This window comes from Stegostoma tigrinum, chromosome 30, assembly GCF_030684315.1.
Source record: "Stegostoma tigrinum isolate sSteTig4 chromosome 30, sSteTig4.hap1, whole genome shotgun sequence".
NCBI lineage: Eukaryota > Metazoa > Chordata > Chondrichthyes > Orectolobiformes > Stegostomatidae > Stegostoma > Stegostoma tigrinum.
The window spans coordinates 3,553,805-3,568,490 of record NC_081383.1 but is presented as its reverse complement, the minus strand read 5'-3'; the positions used below and the strand labels follow the sequence as shown (position 1 = coordinate 3,568,490).

The 14,686-nt window shown below is 44.6% G+C and overlaps 1 protein-coding gene across 1 annotated transcript in view; it reads right to left on the bottom strand.

The window, feature by feature from the left end:
• The window catches only part of arrdc2 (arrestin domain containing 2), a 31,741-nt gene extending 23,660 nt beyond the window's left edge, over positions 1 to 8,081 (bottom strand). The window contains exon 1 of the mRNA XM_048559776.2: positions 7,551 to 8,081. Within this exon, the coding sequence (XP_048415733.1) occupies positions 7,551 to 7,809 (259 nt within the window). The 5' untranslated portion in view covers positions 7,810 to 8,081. The remainder of the gene's footprint in view (positions 1 to 7,550) is intronic.
• Between the last annotated feature and the right edge of the window lie 6,605 nt (positions 8,082 to 14,686).

Sequence of the window (14,686 nt, the reverse complement as noted above, 5' to 3'; positions counted from 1 at the left end):
AAATCATCTACTCGATTTAATACATATCTCTCAATATTTAGTCGTCCAATTTACTGCTATTTTCAAACAGGAAATGTGCAAAATGAAATTAAATGCACGGTCATATTTTTTTCCCCAAAATGTACTTCACTAACGCTTATCAGGGACTAAATTTAGTTAAATCAGCAAAGTTAATCTTCACCAAAGGACTTCCTTTAAAAAAAAGTTTATACATTTTAACAGCTTACAACAACTAGGAAAGGAATGACTGTCTTGCTTTGTATTTTAGGTGCAACTTTTGCTCTACGTTTTCAAGATTAATTACTGCAAAATAAGGAATGCTGAAAAAACACAAGATCCAGATAACTTACAATTTTTAAAAATCAGGGTTGATTTTAATCGCTGCGCTACAATTAGTGTTTTCACCCAACGTTTCATTTAAATGAGTATAAACGGAATCAAAACAAGTCAAAGCGTGTGAGTCAAGTATTGTTACAATCTGTCGAGTGATTTTTCCTGACATCCTCAACTCTGTATGAGCACTGTCAGACAGTGCCATCCTGTAAATGTTACATATTCTCCCGAGGGGAGAGGGGAAATCTGAATTTTCAAAAGGGACAAAATTTTTTTTAAGGGGAATATAGCGTTAATTTCAGTCTACTGGCATTGGAGAATGTTGACTTCCTACTTGATTGCCATTTCTTCGTGTCCTTTTCTCAAATTCCAAATTTTCGACATCTTTTTCCAGAGGGAGGGGGTCTAACTGACAGACTTTGTTACCTGTCCCCAAGTGTCCTTAAACTTCGTATCTTGCTTCCAGATTATCACTCTGCAGCAGGGTGGGAGTGAAGTCAGAAACAAATGAAAACAGGCAGATGGGGAATTGTAAATTTGAGTTGTTGCCGGACCCAGAGTCAAAAATCAAACAGATTAACTTGACCGTTGTTTCACTGCCGTTTGGAGGAGCTTGCTAGACTCAAATTGGTTGTACATTCGCTACTGGACAACAGCAAGTACACTTTGAAAGGAACTTTCACAATGCAAATACTGGCTTTCAGTGCCCGAGGCTTGATGTACTGTCAGCAATGAGGTCAGTGAAGACACTGCCTCTGTTGTTGTCAACAGCTCACGGATTGTTATTTGCAAAAGAAAGACAGGCTTGTGTTTCTGTGGCAGGTTTCGTAACTTTAAATTGCTTCACATAGTGTTTTACAGGAAATTAAGGCATTTCAACGTGTTTGTTTCTCACCAGACTCTTAAAGAGGCCTGTGGCTTCTCTCTGGCTCTCCTCAACCCATTTCTCGGCATCAATTCACTCATCCTGCTCTGTCTTTACCCTCAATTGCACCTTCAATTTTGAAAGTCAGTCACTGCCTTGGAATGGGACTGTTTGTTTGTGCACAGTATGATCCCACAGAAAGACAGGCACCAGACAATTTGGTGGTGGAGCAATTTCTCTGGCCTTGTGAAGGACGGTTCTGACTGTGTGGTGCCACAGAACACTGCAAGCAGTTGGACTGTTCTGTGTCATCTGCCCCTCATGGAAACACTGCAGCACAATGATAAGGAGACCCTGCGGGAAATGGAGAGCGTGGACCCTGTCGCATGCCTCCCTGAACAGACTATCAAAGTCATTTGGCAGAATGCCTCATCACCAGAACTGTCCAACAAAGCACCAGGATGTGGCTTGGCTGGTGGTGAGCAGGACACTGCCCATTAGATTCTTCATGCACACCTAGACTTTCTATGCCACCGCAAGCTTCTCTCAATGCAGCTGTTCTGGTGGATGAGGGGGTTTGGTTCAGAGGCACACACCTCTAGCTGGTATATGCCTTTACAAAGAAGGTCTGGCGAGAGATGCACTACTTTATAAAATTGAGGTTCATCCTGGGCAGCTTCATGACGCAGGACTCTGCTCTACAGGCTGGTCCCTGAGATGCAAACCAAAACAAACATTGACTGCACCTGAAGCATCATCAACTCAGTGAGAGATGCTCTTCGGCGCTGCCCGAAACTGGTTGGTCTTCCAGAACAAGGAGTTGACCCCAACTGAGTGTTGCAGACTGGCACTTTCCAAGCTCCAGGACTACTTGCTGAGGGATGCGGTAAAGCTTGTGGTAGAATTTAGTTCCTCATCCAAAAAAACAGCTCAACCTTGACTCAGTGTGGCGCTCCATCAGTACTGCACTGGCAAATAGCAGTGCTCAGGTTTCTGGAGTGGGCCATGAACCCATCACGTTCTGACTCGGGGGAAGAGTGTGTCCACTCTGCCATGGCAGACATGCTATTAAACCCCCACAAGTGACATTTCTCTGCTTCAATCTTTGTAGCTGCATACAGACACTGTTCCCTGTGGGCTCACAAGGAATCCTCGCTAGGAAAAGGAAGGAGTGCCAAAGGGAAACCAGCTAACATACTCCCCGTCTTAAAAACAGAAACTGCTGGAGAAACTCAGCAGGTCTGATTTATTGAGATAACAAAGTGTGGGGCGGGATGAACACAGCAGGCCAAGCAGCTTCTCAGGAGCACAAAATGTCTAGAACAGAGTCCTACCCACTATTATCAGACTTTTGAACTGACCTCAAACGTTAACTCTGATCTCTCTCACTCTCTGCACCATCTCGATGGCTGTGACATTGTATCCTACACTCTTCCAGAAGGGTCTACGCCCAAAACGTCAGCTTTTGTGCTCCTAAGATGCTGCTTGGCCTGCTGTGTTCATCCAGCTTCTCACTTTGTTATCTCGGATTCTCCAGCATCTGCAGTTCCCATTGTCTCTTAGATCTGGCTTATTGCTGTTTTCTTCCCACAGATGCTGCCAGACCTGCTGAGTTTCTCCAGCAATTTCTGTTGTTATTTCTGATCTCTAGTATCCATAGTTCTTTGTATTCACAGTTCTGTGAACCTGTTGTTTGTGCGAGTTCAAAGAACTTTGCCCTTACAGAGCAAACAAGGCCTGCTCCCTCCCTTTATCGCATTCCATCCGAAGCCAGTGCAATATACTAGAAGGGAGAGCGGGAGTGGCCTTCATGTCAATACCAAGTTCCAAAGTCACAGTATTGATCTCTGAACACTGTTTTCGTGAAAACTCAAAGTTTTTGAGGTGAAAAAGACTTGCATTGAAAAACGCTGCTTCAGCAAGTTACAACAGTGCCTTGGTGATGACCACAAAGCCTCTCACCTAATCAACCAAATTTAATGTGTTGCATGAAGTGTTCGTCGTCAAAGGACATTGGTGAACCAGAGGAGTTTTTCTGACAATTGGTGATGGTTTACATGGTCATCATTAAAGCAGAGTCCAAATTTTTATTGAAATTAATCTCCACCACCTGTCATGGCAGGATTCAAAGCACGGTACCTAGAACATCAACTGGTCTCCTGAATAATAGTCTAACAATAATACTTTGAGGCTATTACCTTCATTAATGTTACTCAGACCGATTCCGAGTTTGCAGTAAGTCAAATAAGTTGTCAGCCTCATACTTTAACAAAATCACTGGTAATTTAAAGCCAATAATGTGTGAATTCTCAGTTGACTGCAATAATGTGCCAATAAATCTATGTATTGTAACTGCAAAACAATGCACCTTCTCAACACTAAAACCCAAGCTAAATGGGTACAAACTTGTGTTATTGTAACATTCAGTTCAGTTAATTAAATTTGAAAAACCTGTGACAGAAAGTACAACAATGCAAATAACTGGCAATGCTCATAAATATTCTGCAGTATTTTAAGATGCATCTATTATCAGCTAAAAAAGTGTAAATGAAATACCACTGTTTCGTCATTCAAGTTTATGCATTTTAAATGATAGCCAACAGTGCTGTTACTTTTGATAGTGCTCTTTTGGTATTATTGATCCTGGGAAAAACTATGTCACCCCGAAATCTTGAAAGATGATTAACACTTTGATGAAAGGTGTATATGAGATTTGGGTTTTAAATAGAGACGAAAGAATGCGGGTCAATTCTGTGAAGCTTTCTTCTTTTAAAAAAGGTCTGAAAAGTCACATGTGATTCAGTCTTTGAACCCAATGTTATTTCTGTGCACAATTTGGGGGGTATATTTCCTGAACTATGGTGCAATTTATCAGATCTATGACAGAAATTTCATCAGTTCTGATGCAAATTCACCATGAAAATCCCAACACAAGGCAAATATTGATGTCTGCTCACGAGCTGGCCTTATGACCAACTGCTGTCAATGGCCCTCTTTCTGTGTTTAAATTTTGATCAAACTGCAAGTGTTATCCAGGAGACGGCACATGAGAGCACTCAGGATCCCTGGTTGACTCCCTCCCTTGACCCAGGCACACAGGGACAGATAACACAAGCACAGAATGCAGCCGCTCTAGTTTAGGAACAGCAGTCGTGCTACATTTCTGCATTGCATGTCACCAATTCTAAAAACAGCTTGATGTTGAAGATGTGGAGGTGGTTAGGGCAAGAGCATGAACCTAGAGATTGTTTGTCAACCCTCCAGAACACCATTCCTGAGATTTAAAGATTAATCTCTGGGATGTGGCTGTTGATTGCTCCAATGGACATTGATTCCAGGTGACCAATGGCAGGAAAGTGGCAAGTCATACGAAGAAGATACTAAGAGGGACAGCCAATCGGAGTTGGCATATGGATATTTACAGTGGGTCAGTCACCTAGTGTGGGCACTTGTGATCGGATTCTGGGAATCTGAAAGTCAGGTAGAGGCCACAAAACTTTCCATGCCTTATTTGCTGAATACCACACCCCCAACCACATCTGCCAAATAAAAAGTCACTCATTGTCAAGATTACAAAACGTGGAGCTGGATGAACATAGCAGGCCAAGCAGCATCTTAGGAGCACAAAAGCTGACATTTTGGGCCTTGGCCCTCCATGAGAAAAGGGGGAGGGGGAGAGGGTAGTGAAATAGTTAGGGAGAGAGGGAGAGGTGGATCAAAGATGGATAGAGGAGAGGCGGAGGTGGCAGAAAAACTGCTTAATATCCAAATGAGAGATCATGGGAACTGCAGATGCTGGAGAATCCAAGATAACAAAGTGTGGAGCTGGATGAACACAGTAGGCCAAGCAGCATCTCAGGATGCTGCTTGGCCTGCTGTGTTCATCCAGCTCCACACTTTGTTATCAATATCCAAATGATCTAGTTCCATAGGCAGGTACTAAGAAAGGTGATGAGGCTGTAGTACCTGGTTTGCTTCAGGACATGGTTGAGCAGTTTCAAGGCCAAAGAGATGACAAGAAAGTTGCAGTGGGAGAGAGATCCTGAGGTTGGTTCAGAGGGAGGAGGGTAACTTCTTCAGGTTAGGCATCCCTGGAAGAGGCTTCGCAGTGAGGTTAAAATTGTATCAGAGATAATGGGAACTGCAGATGCTGGAGAAACCGAAGATGCTGCTTGGCCTGCTATGTTCATCCAGCTCTATCCCTTGTTATCTCGGATTGTCCAGCATCTGCAGTTCCCATTGTCTCTCATTCATTGTCAACTTGGTTTAATAATCCCAAGAAACTTCACAGAGATACAAGGAATGCAACTGGAGAGCTGGGGAAGGGTAGGTCAAGTCAGAAAAAGCTTGGCGAAGGAACTGGGATTTAATGAAAAGTATTAATAGAGGAGCCAGAACTGGAGAGAACTTGCTTTGGAATGAATATGTGAGATGGTGTTCATTGGCCATTTTCTCTCTCCTGGCCCTGAGAAGTTGCTGATCAGCCTTTCTGGGCCACTTTGAAAAGTAGTCAAGAGTCAAACACGGGTCAAACAGCGGAGCAGCAAAGTTAACGTTTCGGGCCAAAACCCTTTGTTAGGACTGATGAGAGGGAGGGGAGCCCAGAAGTATACAGAGGGAGAGGGTAGGTCTTGGTCAGTGGGAAGAGTGGAGTGGGCAGGTGAGTAGAAAGATGGACAGATCAGGGAGGTGAGGAGGGGAGGGGTGGAGCTGGAGCTGGACATGGAATAAGGCTGTGGGTGGAGAGATTTTAAAGCTCGTGACATCAATATTGAGGCCATTAGGCTTTAAGCTTCCTAGGCAAAATATCAGGTGTTGCTGAGTCACAGATGACATTGCACAGTCCCGTTTTTGGGATACCAACAACTGCGTGCAGAATGGCCTCACGTCAGTGTGAATGGGATATGTTTCTGCTTTAGATGTAACACTCATTGGGGTATTGAGGGATTCAGGTGAGAGGGAAAAGATTTAAGGGGGACCAAGGGGCAAATGTTTCATGCAGAGTGGTGTGCGTAATGGAATGACCTGTTAGAGGAAGTGGTTGAGGCTGGTACGACATTTAAAAGGCATCTGGATGGGTATGTGAATAGGAAGGGTTTAGAGGGAAACTGGCCAAATGCTGGCAAATGGGACTAGATTTATTTAGGACATCTGATTGGCATGAACAAGTTGGACCAAAGAGTCTGTTTCCATGCTTTACAATTCTACGACTTCTAACATTGACACCATCTTCCTGTCAAATTGCACCTGCTCTGATCAGCAGTTTAATCTCACTGAGGCGAAGGAGATCTGAGGCTAGGTAACCAGACCTTTTGAGGGAATGGTTAATTAATTTTTAAACATTTTGTACATTTACAGAACAAAAAAGAGAAAATAAGAAAAAAAAAGGACAATCATAGCCCTAATATGCACTTTGTATTACTACTTGTTGAGTGGTGTGTCAGGGAATCCTGCGCAGATAGCGGAAAAACATTTTCGACTCGGCGAATGCACTTGCATCATTGAATACGCGAAGATGAGACAAACTGGGTGTGGGGGATGATAGGAGTGTGTGAGCGAGTCTGTGTACACGCAGAATATGTAATAATGAGCGTGCATTCGAGTAGTCTGTGTGCACATGTGGTGTGCAAATATCAAGGAGCATATACATATGTATATATGGAATGTGCACATCTGAGTGAATATGAGAGACAGCATGTGTTTGTACCCCAGTAAGTGTGTGTCGGCATATATGTTTATGGAATGTGCATATCTGAGAACGCGGGTGACAGAAGTGGTGAGTATGTCCGAGAAAGAATACATGCAGTGTGTCCGAGACGGAGTGTGAAGTGCGAGGCAGGGTGTCTGAGGCGTAGTGTGAGCAAGAGAGAGGGCGTCTGAGAATGACTGTGAAGTGGGGGCGAAAATGTGTCCGTTGAATTTGAGCAGATGCGGATGTATTCTCTCCCAAGAGTGAGTTATCTGTACAGGAAGTGTTCGGAGTAAGGATTATCAGCAAAGTGCTGTCCCTTTAACACAACCAGCTGAAATGGTGACACAGTCAAACATATTGACCAGAACTGCTTATTAAACAGTATGGACAATTAAAAAGGAGACTTCAACACTTCTTTTGCTGTTCATGCTTAAAACCATCGCGCAGCCAGATTCAACACAATACAGAGGAAGATCCCACAACAAGACTTGAAACCAGGGCTCACCCTGGCTCCCAGCTGCATGTCTATAGGAACCCTGAACAGTTCTCTCTCACACGGGCACACACACACACACACATTGTGTTATAACCGCTCCTGTAGAGGTAGCTGTGTATACACACACACACAGACACAATTGAAAGGGGTAGTTGCACACTAACCTCGGATAACGTGCTGCCTCTGTTTGAAGTAGGTTTGGTGAGAGCTATAATCCGAGTAGACTGTGTTCATGCCGATGCTCCTGCTCTCCAGCCAGTGCACCGCGGCCATGCCCTGGGCACACACCAGCAGCGAGCGGATGGCAACGGCCGCCCGCAGGTCCAGGATCACCCGGCCCGACATCAGCTGGCCCCGGGTGTAGACCGAATCCTCCAGCCTGTCCGGGAGCAGCAGGAAGCCGCGGATCTTGCCGACCTTCATCCTGGGGAAACTTTCACACCGAAACCACTCGCTGGTCGGTGTCTGCAGCTGTGGGATCTTGCTGTGCGCTGGTTTTCGTCGCTTGGGGCGGCGCCCAGAGGGTCAAAGTAGTTCGGGGGTGTTCTGAGATTTGGAAAGGTCGGTGTTCTGAGGGGAGGGGGTTGTCTGCTCTGAATGTAACTTTCTGTCTCAGGGTCCCTCCTGCAGCTCTGCTACATACAGATTACAAACTGAACCGACCACCTCCCTGGGACACAAACCTCTCAGGAAGGAGGGGGAGGAACCTCTGCTTCCTCCAATTGGCAAAAGGTTTCGCAAAAATTTGAAAAAAAACTCCATCACCGCCCCTCCCCTCTTAAAGCTCCAGCTGTCATCTCCGGGGCAAACCCACTGAACTGGATTCACAGAGTCACACAAGAAGGAAATAGACCAGTGATAATGGGAACTGCAGATGCTGGAGAATCCAAGATAATAAAATGTGAGGCTGGAGGAACACAGCAGGCCAAGCAGCATCTCAGGAGCACAAAAGCTGGCGTTTCGGGCCTAGACCCTTCATCAGAAAGGGGGATGCCCTTCGGTCCAACCAGCCTGTGCTGACCAAAATTTGACTGCAAACAATAAAATGCTGGAGATTACGGCGGGTCAGGCAGCGTCCATGGAGAGAGAGCAAGCTAACGTTTCCACTCCAGAGCTGGTGAAGTGTGGAGGGGACGGCATTTATACAATGCTGCTGTGTGTTGTATTCACTGCACCCAATGTGGCCAACTCTACATTGGAGAAACCAAACACAGGCAGGGTGACTGTTTTGCAGAGCACCTCTGGTCTGTGCACGAGCATGGCCCTGACCTCCCGCAGCCGGTCAGTTTAACACGGTGCCCTGCCCACATGCCCCTCTGTCAGTCCTGTGCACAGTGCAGTGCTCCACTGGATCACAGCACAAACTGGAGGAACAACTTCTCCTCTAAAACTCGGCCGTTTACAGCCTTCTGGGCTTAATACTGAATTCAACGTCTTCAGATTGTGAAGCCACTTCCATCAGCTTTCAGAGGATTAGATAGGGCGGACAGTGAGAGTCTTTTTCCGAGGATGATGACTTCAGCTTGTACAAGGGGGCAGAACTACAAATTGAGGGGTAATAGATTTAAGACAGATGTCAGAGGCAGGTTCTTTACTCAGAGAGTGGTAAGGGCGTGGAATGCCCTGCTGAACAATGTAGTTAACTCAGCCACATTAGGGGCATTTAAACAGTCCTTGGATAAGCATATGGATGCTGATGGGATAGTGTAGGGGGATGGGCTTAGATTAGTTCACAGGTCGGCGTAACATCGAGGGCCCAAGGGCCTGTACTGTGCTGTATTGTTCTATGTTCTATGTTCTATGTTCTATGTTCTATGCTCTATGTTCTATGCTCTATGCTCTATGCTCTATCCCTCCTCTTTGTTTTACCTTTACTTGTTCCATTCTCTATCACCAGAATGTAGGTCCTCCAACTAACCAAGTTCCCCATTGCAAATCAGTGAGAGTGTGGCTGATCTGATAATCCTCAACTCCACTTTCCTGCCTCTTCCTCGTACCTTGATTCCCCTTACTGAGTAAAACTCTGTCACTACAGCCTCGTCAGCCCTCTGTGGTAAAGAATTCCACAGATTCACTCCCCTATGACAGAAGAAATTCCTCATTTCTGTCCGACAAATCTAATATCATGTCTAAGCTAGTTCTAGACTCTCCCAAAAGGGGATACAATGTTTCTGCATCTACCTTGTCAAGTCCAGTAAGAATCCTATGTGTTTCAATAAGGTCTGTTCTCATTCTTCTAAACTCCAAAGAATATGGGTCCAACTTACTCAAATGTTCTCCATACACAGTCCCTCCACGTCTGAATTAATCTATTGAACCTTCTCTGGATTGACTTCAATATCAATGTATCTTTCCTCAGAGAAAGGGACCGAAACTAACTCTCTGAGTGTTTTTACGTTAGTGCCAACGAGCTGAACATTTCATCTTGAGGACCCTGTAAAACTCTTGGAAAATTCAGACTCAGGATTCCTGCCTCCAGTGGTTTGAGGTCAATCCCTGGGCAAAGACAGGTTCTAGGTCAGTCTGTCAGAGCCTGACAGTCAAATATGAATCTAATGTATATTGTCTGGGTCAAACTCTGCTTGTGTGAGGTCGCTGTAGGTGGCCAGCATCAATAGAGCATGACGCTCACCTCCATCAGAGTCAAGGGAGGAGAATTGAGAAAGAAAACTGGGAAGTGAGCACAAGTGTAAACTGCTCCATACATTGTTTCTGCAGAAACTGGAGCTCATGCTTGGTAGCTCCTCCCTCTAAAAATAATTTGAAGACAGAGAAAAATCCCAAAGCTGCTTCAACATCTGAGTTTGGTCATAACTAGGAGTTGAGAGGCTACAAGAGCAAGAGGATTTGTTGCCATTTAAATAAACAACTTGGGTGAGAATTTAGGGGGCATGGTTAGTAAGTTTGCAGTTGACACCATAATTGGTGATATAGTGGACAGTGAAGAAGGTTATCTAAGATTACAAAGTGATCTTGGTCAAATGGGTCAATGGGTTGAGGAGTGGCAGATGGAGTTTAATTTAGGTAAATGAGAGGTGTTGTATTTTGGTCAAACAAACAAGGGCAGGACTTAGAGACAATCAGGACTGCAGATGCTGGAAGGTAGAGTCTATAAGTGTGAGGCTGAAAAAGCACAGAAGGTCAGATAGCATCCAAAGAGCAGGTAAGTGAACACATTTTGGCCTGAAACGTTGACTTGCCTGGTCTTTGGATACTATCTGACCTGCTGGCTTTTCCAGCCTCACACCTATTTACAAGGGCAGGACTTATACTATTATTAATGGTAGGACCCTGAATGGTGTTGTAGAACAGAGAGACCTAGGGGTTCAGGTGCATAATTCTTTGAGATTTGTATCACAGGTAGACAGGGTGGGTAAGAAGGCATTTAGCATGCTTACCTTTATTGCTCAGAACTTCGAATATGGGAGTTAGGAATTCATATTGAGGTTGGTAAGGCCTCTCCTGGTGTACTGTGTACAGTTCTGGTTTCCCTATTAATAGGAAGGATATTATTAAACTGGAAAGGCTAAGATTTACCAGGGTGTTGTATCAGAGATAGTAGGAACTGCAGATGCTGGAGAATCTGATATAACAAGGTGTGGAGCTGGATGAACACAGCAGGCCAAGCAGCATCAGAGGAGCAGGAAAGCTGATGTTTCGGGCCTACACCCAATTTTCTGAAGAAGGGTCTAGGCCCGAAACGTCAGCTTTTGTGCTCCTAAGATGCTGCTTGGCCTGCTGTGTTCATCCAGCTCCACACTTTATTATCTTTACCAGGATGTTGCTGGGAGTGGACGGTTTAAGTTGTACAAATAGGCTGGATAGGATTTCTGTCACTGGCACAAAGGAGGTTGAGGGGTGACCATGGATTATGAAATCATGAGGGACATAGATAAGGTGAATAGCAAGGGTCTTTCGCCAAGGGTGGGGGCGCGGCAGTTCAAAACTAGAGGGCATATTTTATGTTGAGAGGAGAAAGATTTAAAAAGGACATGAGGAGCAAAGTCTTTACACAGGGAGTGATTCATGTGTGGAATGACCTGCCAGGGAAAGGGGTGGATGCAGGTTCAGTTGCAACATTTAAAAGACATTTGAATAAGTACATGAAGAGGAAAGGTTTGGAGGGATATGAGCCAAATGCAGGTAACTGGGACTAGTTTAGTTTGGGAGCATGGTTGGGACTAGCTGGATTAAAGGACCTGTTTCCATGCTGCATGACTTTATGGCTCTAAATGGTTTCTTCATAATGCTCTGGAGTAAAGAAGGAGATTGTTCAGCCTATTAAGCCTGTGCTGGCTCTGTAAGAAAGGATCTAATTGAATTCTAAACCAAAACAAAGAACCAGATGCTGGAAATCCAAAACAAGAACAGAAATTGTTGTAGAAACTCAGTAGGGCTGGCAGTGGATAGAGAAATAGAGTTAATGTTTCGGGTTCCTCCTTCAGAACTGAAGGAAGCTAGGAAGAAGTATATATACTGAAGGCAGAGGGTGGAGTAGGGATTGGGGTTGCTGGAGGATGGTGGAGGAGTATGTGATAGGTCGACATGTAGCCCAGAGAGAGAGAGAGAGGGAGAGAGAGAGAAGAACTGCAGTTAGACAGACGAAAGGCTGGATAATGGTGAGTAAGGGAGGAAGTAAAGCTGATAATAGGGACCATGAGTGGGTGAAAATGAGTTGGCTGTGCTGAAAGCAGCCCATTTTATGACAGACAGATAGTAGGAACTGCTGATGCTGGAGAATCTGAGATAACAAGGTGTATAGCTGGATAAAAACACCAGTCCAAACAGCATCAGAGGATCAGGAAAGCTAATGTTTCGGGTCTGGACCCCAGACCCAAAACGTCAGCTTTCCTGCTCCTCTGATGCTGCTTGGCCTGCTGTGTTCATCCAGCTCTACACCTTGTTATCCCATTTCTGTAGACTAGAATATATCATTCTAGCTCTGACAAAGATGGACCCTCTTGGAATGGGAGCTTCTATGTATACTATGTCTGCTGGGTTCAATGTGTCCATGAATATGGCAGGTGATGTTTCATCTCCTATATGTGAAGATTCTCACAGTGGTGTAATTCAAACGAGGAGATGAGGGCAATTTTATGCCTCCCTCGGTGGTGAATATTGGTTTCATTTCTCTTGAGTAAAATGTTACATAGAACATTACAGCACAGTACAGGCCCTTCGGCCCTCGATGTGCCGACCTGTCATACCGACCTCAAGCCCATCTAACCTACACTATTCCATGTACGTCCATATGCTTGTCCAATGACGACTTAAATGTACCTAAAGTTGGCGAATCTACTACCATCGCAGGCAAAGCGTTCCATTCCCTTACTACTTTCTGAGTAAAGAAACTACCTCTGACATCTGTCCTATATCTTTCACCCTTCAATTTAAAGCTATGCCCCCTCGTGCTCGCCGTCACCATCCTAGGAAAAAGTGTCTCCCTATCCACCCTATCTAACCCTCTGATTATTTTATTTGTGTCAATTAAGTCACCTCTCAACATTCTTCTCTATAATGAAAACAGCCTCAAGTCCCTCAGCCTTTCCTCGTAAGACCTTCCCTCCATACCAGGCAACATCCTAGTAAATCTCCTCTGCAACCTTTCCAAAGCTTCCACATCCTTCTTTGAATGCGGTGACCAGAACTGTACGCAATACTCCAAGTGCGGCCGCACCAGCAGTTTGTGCAGCTTCACCATAACGTCTTGGTTCCGGAACTCGATCCCTCTATTAATAAAAGCTAAAACACTGTATGCCTTCTTAACAGCCCTGTCAACCTGGGTGGCAACTTTCAAGGCTCTGTGTACATGGACACCGAGATCTCTCTGCTCATCTACACTGCTAAGAATCTTACCATTAGCCCAGAACTTTGCCTTCCGGTTACTCCTACCAAAGTGCATCAGCTCACACTTGTCCTCATTAAACTCCATTTGCCACCTCTCAGCCCAGCTCTGCAGCTTATCTATGTTAGTTCTAACTCAGCCTGGCTTTTGATCTACATTGGTTTTTAGAAACTTGGCCAACCTTTGTGGGTCAGATAATGCCTGTGGCCATTTGAAGTTAGCATTTTTGTCCATTTTTTAAACCATTTCAGTCCTCAAAAGGTTACGTGGAACAATTGCTCTTCCGTACCTACACTGGCCCTAAACCCTAGCTCTTCCTCCGTTACATCGATGACTGCATCGGTGCCGTGGTTTGGTTATTGCTTTTGTTTGATTATTGTGAAGCACCTTGGAATGTTTAACACATTGAAGGTGCTATAGCAATGCAATTTTATGTTGTTACTGGTGCCCACGAGGCACATGCTGACATCACAGTATCTGTGTGCTACGTGATGGGAGTTGTCAGCATGTGTATGTTTGTCTACGTGGTGTGGACGTTTTGGTGCGTGCGTTTCCTCAGCTCTAAGCTGTGGCTGTATGAGACTGATAAGGCAATTTGTAATTATATGACACAAGGCTACTGAATTGTTGCTCCAGATTAGTGCTGGCTCATGGTAACACAAGAATCTTCAGCTCCTCAATGTATTTGATGGACCCACAATGTATTGTACCCCACTGAACCATACCCACACAATATGATATACACATTGTACTACACCAAACTCTGTCATACCTGCATATAAAAATTAAAACACATGGGGATAGTTGGGGATGGATTGCCATGAATTAATGATTGGCTAAAAAACAGAAAACAAAAGATTGGATAAATGGGTCATTCATGAAGGATGTGCTTAGGCCCTAAAATTATTGAACTTGATGTTGAGTCCTAAAAACTACCGGGTCCCCAAGTGGGCATTCCTGTGCTGTAATGATTTGGAGGTGGGGACCATTATGGGGACCAGACCAAACCCCTCAAAATACCTTAAGAACATAGTCTCGAGAGTAACTTTTTCATACTTTAAAGGTAAGTGTAAAGTGTTGCCTTCCAGATGCAATTCAATTGGTCGAGCACCAGATTTGAAGGAAAACACACTTTATTCATGTGCCAAGATAAAATACAACAGAAGAAAAAAGACACAGGAATAAATTAACTCAATAGAAAACTTAACACACTAGTACATTATTAGGTATACAGTCAGGAGAGAGTTGGTCTGGGAGTCCTCAACATTGACTCTAGATCCCATGAAGTCTCATGGCTTCAGGTTAAACAAGGACAAGGAAACCTCCTGCTGGTTACCACATACCGTCCTCCATCAGCTGATGAATCCGTACTCCTCAGTGTTGAACGACACTCGGAGCAAGCACTGAGGATGACAAGGGCACAGAGTGTACTCTGGGTGGGAGATTTCAATGTCC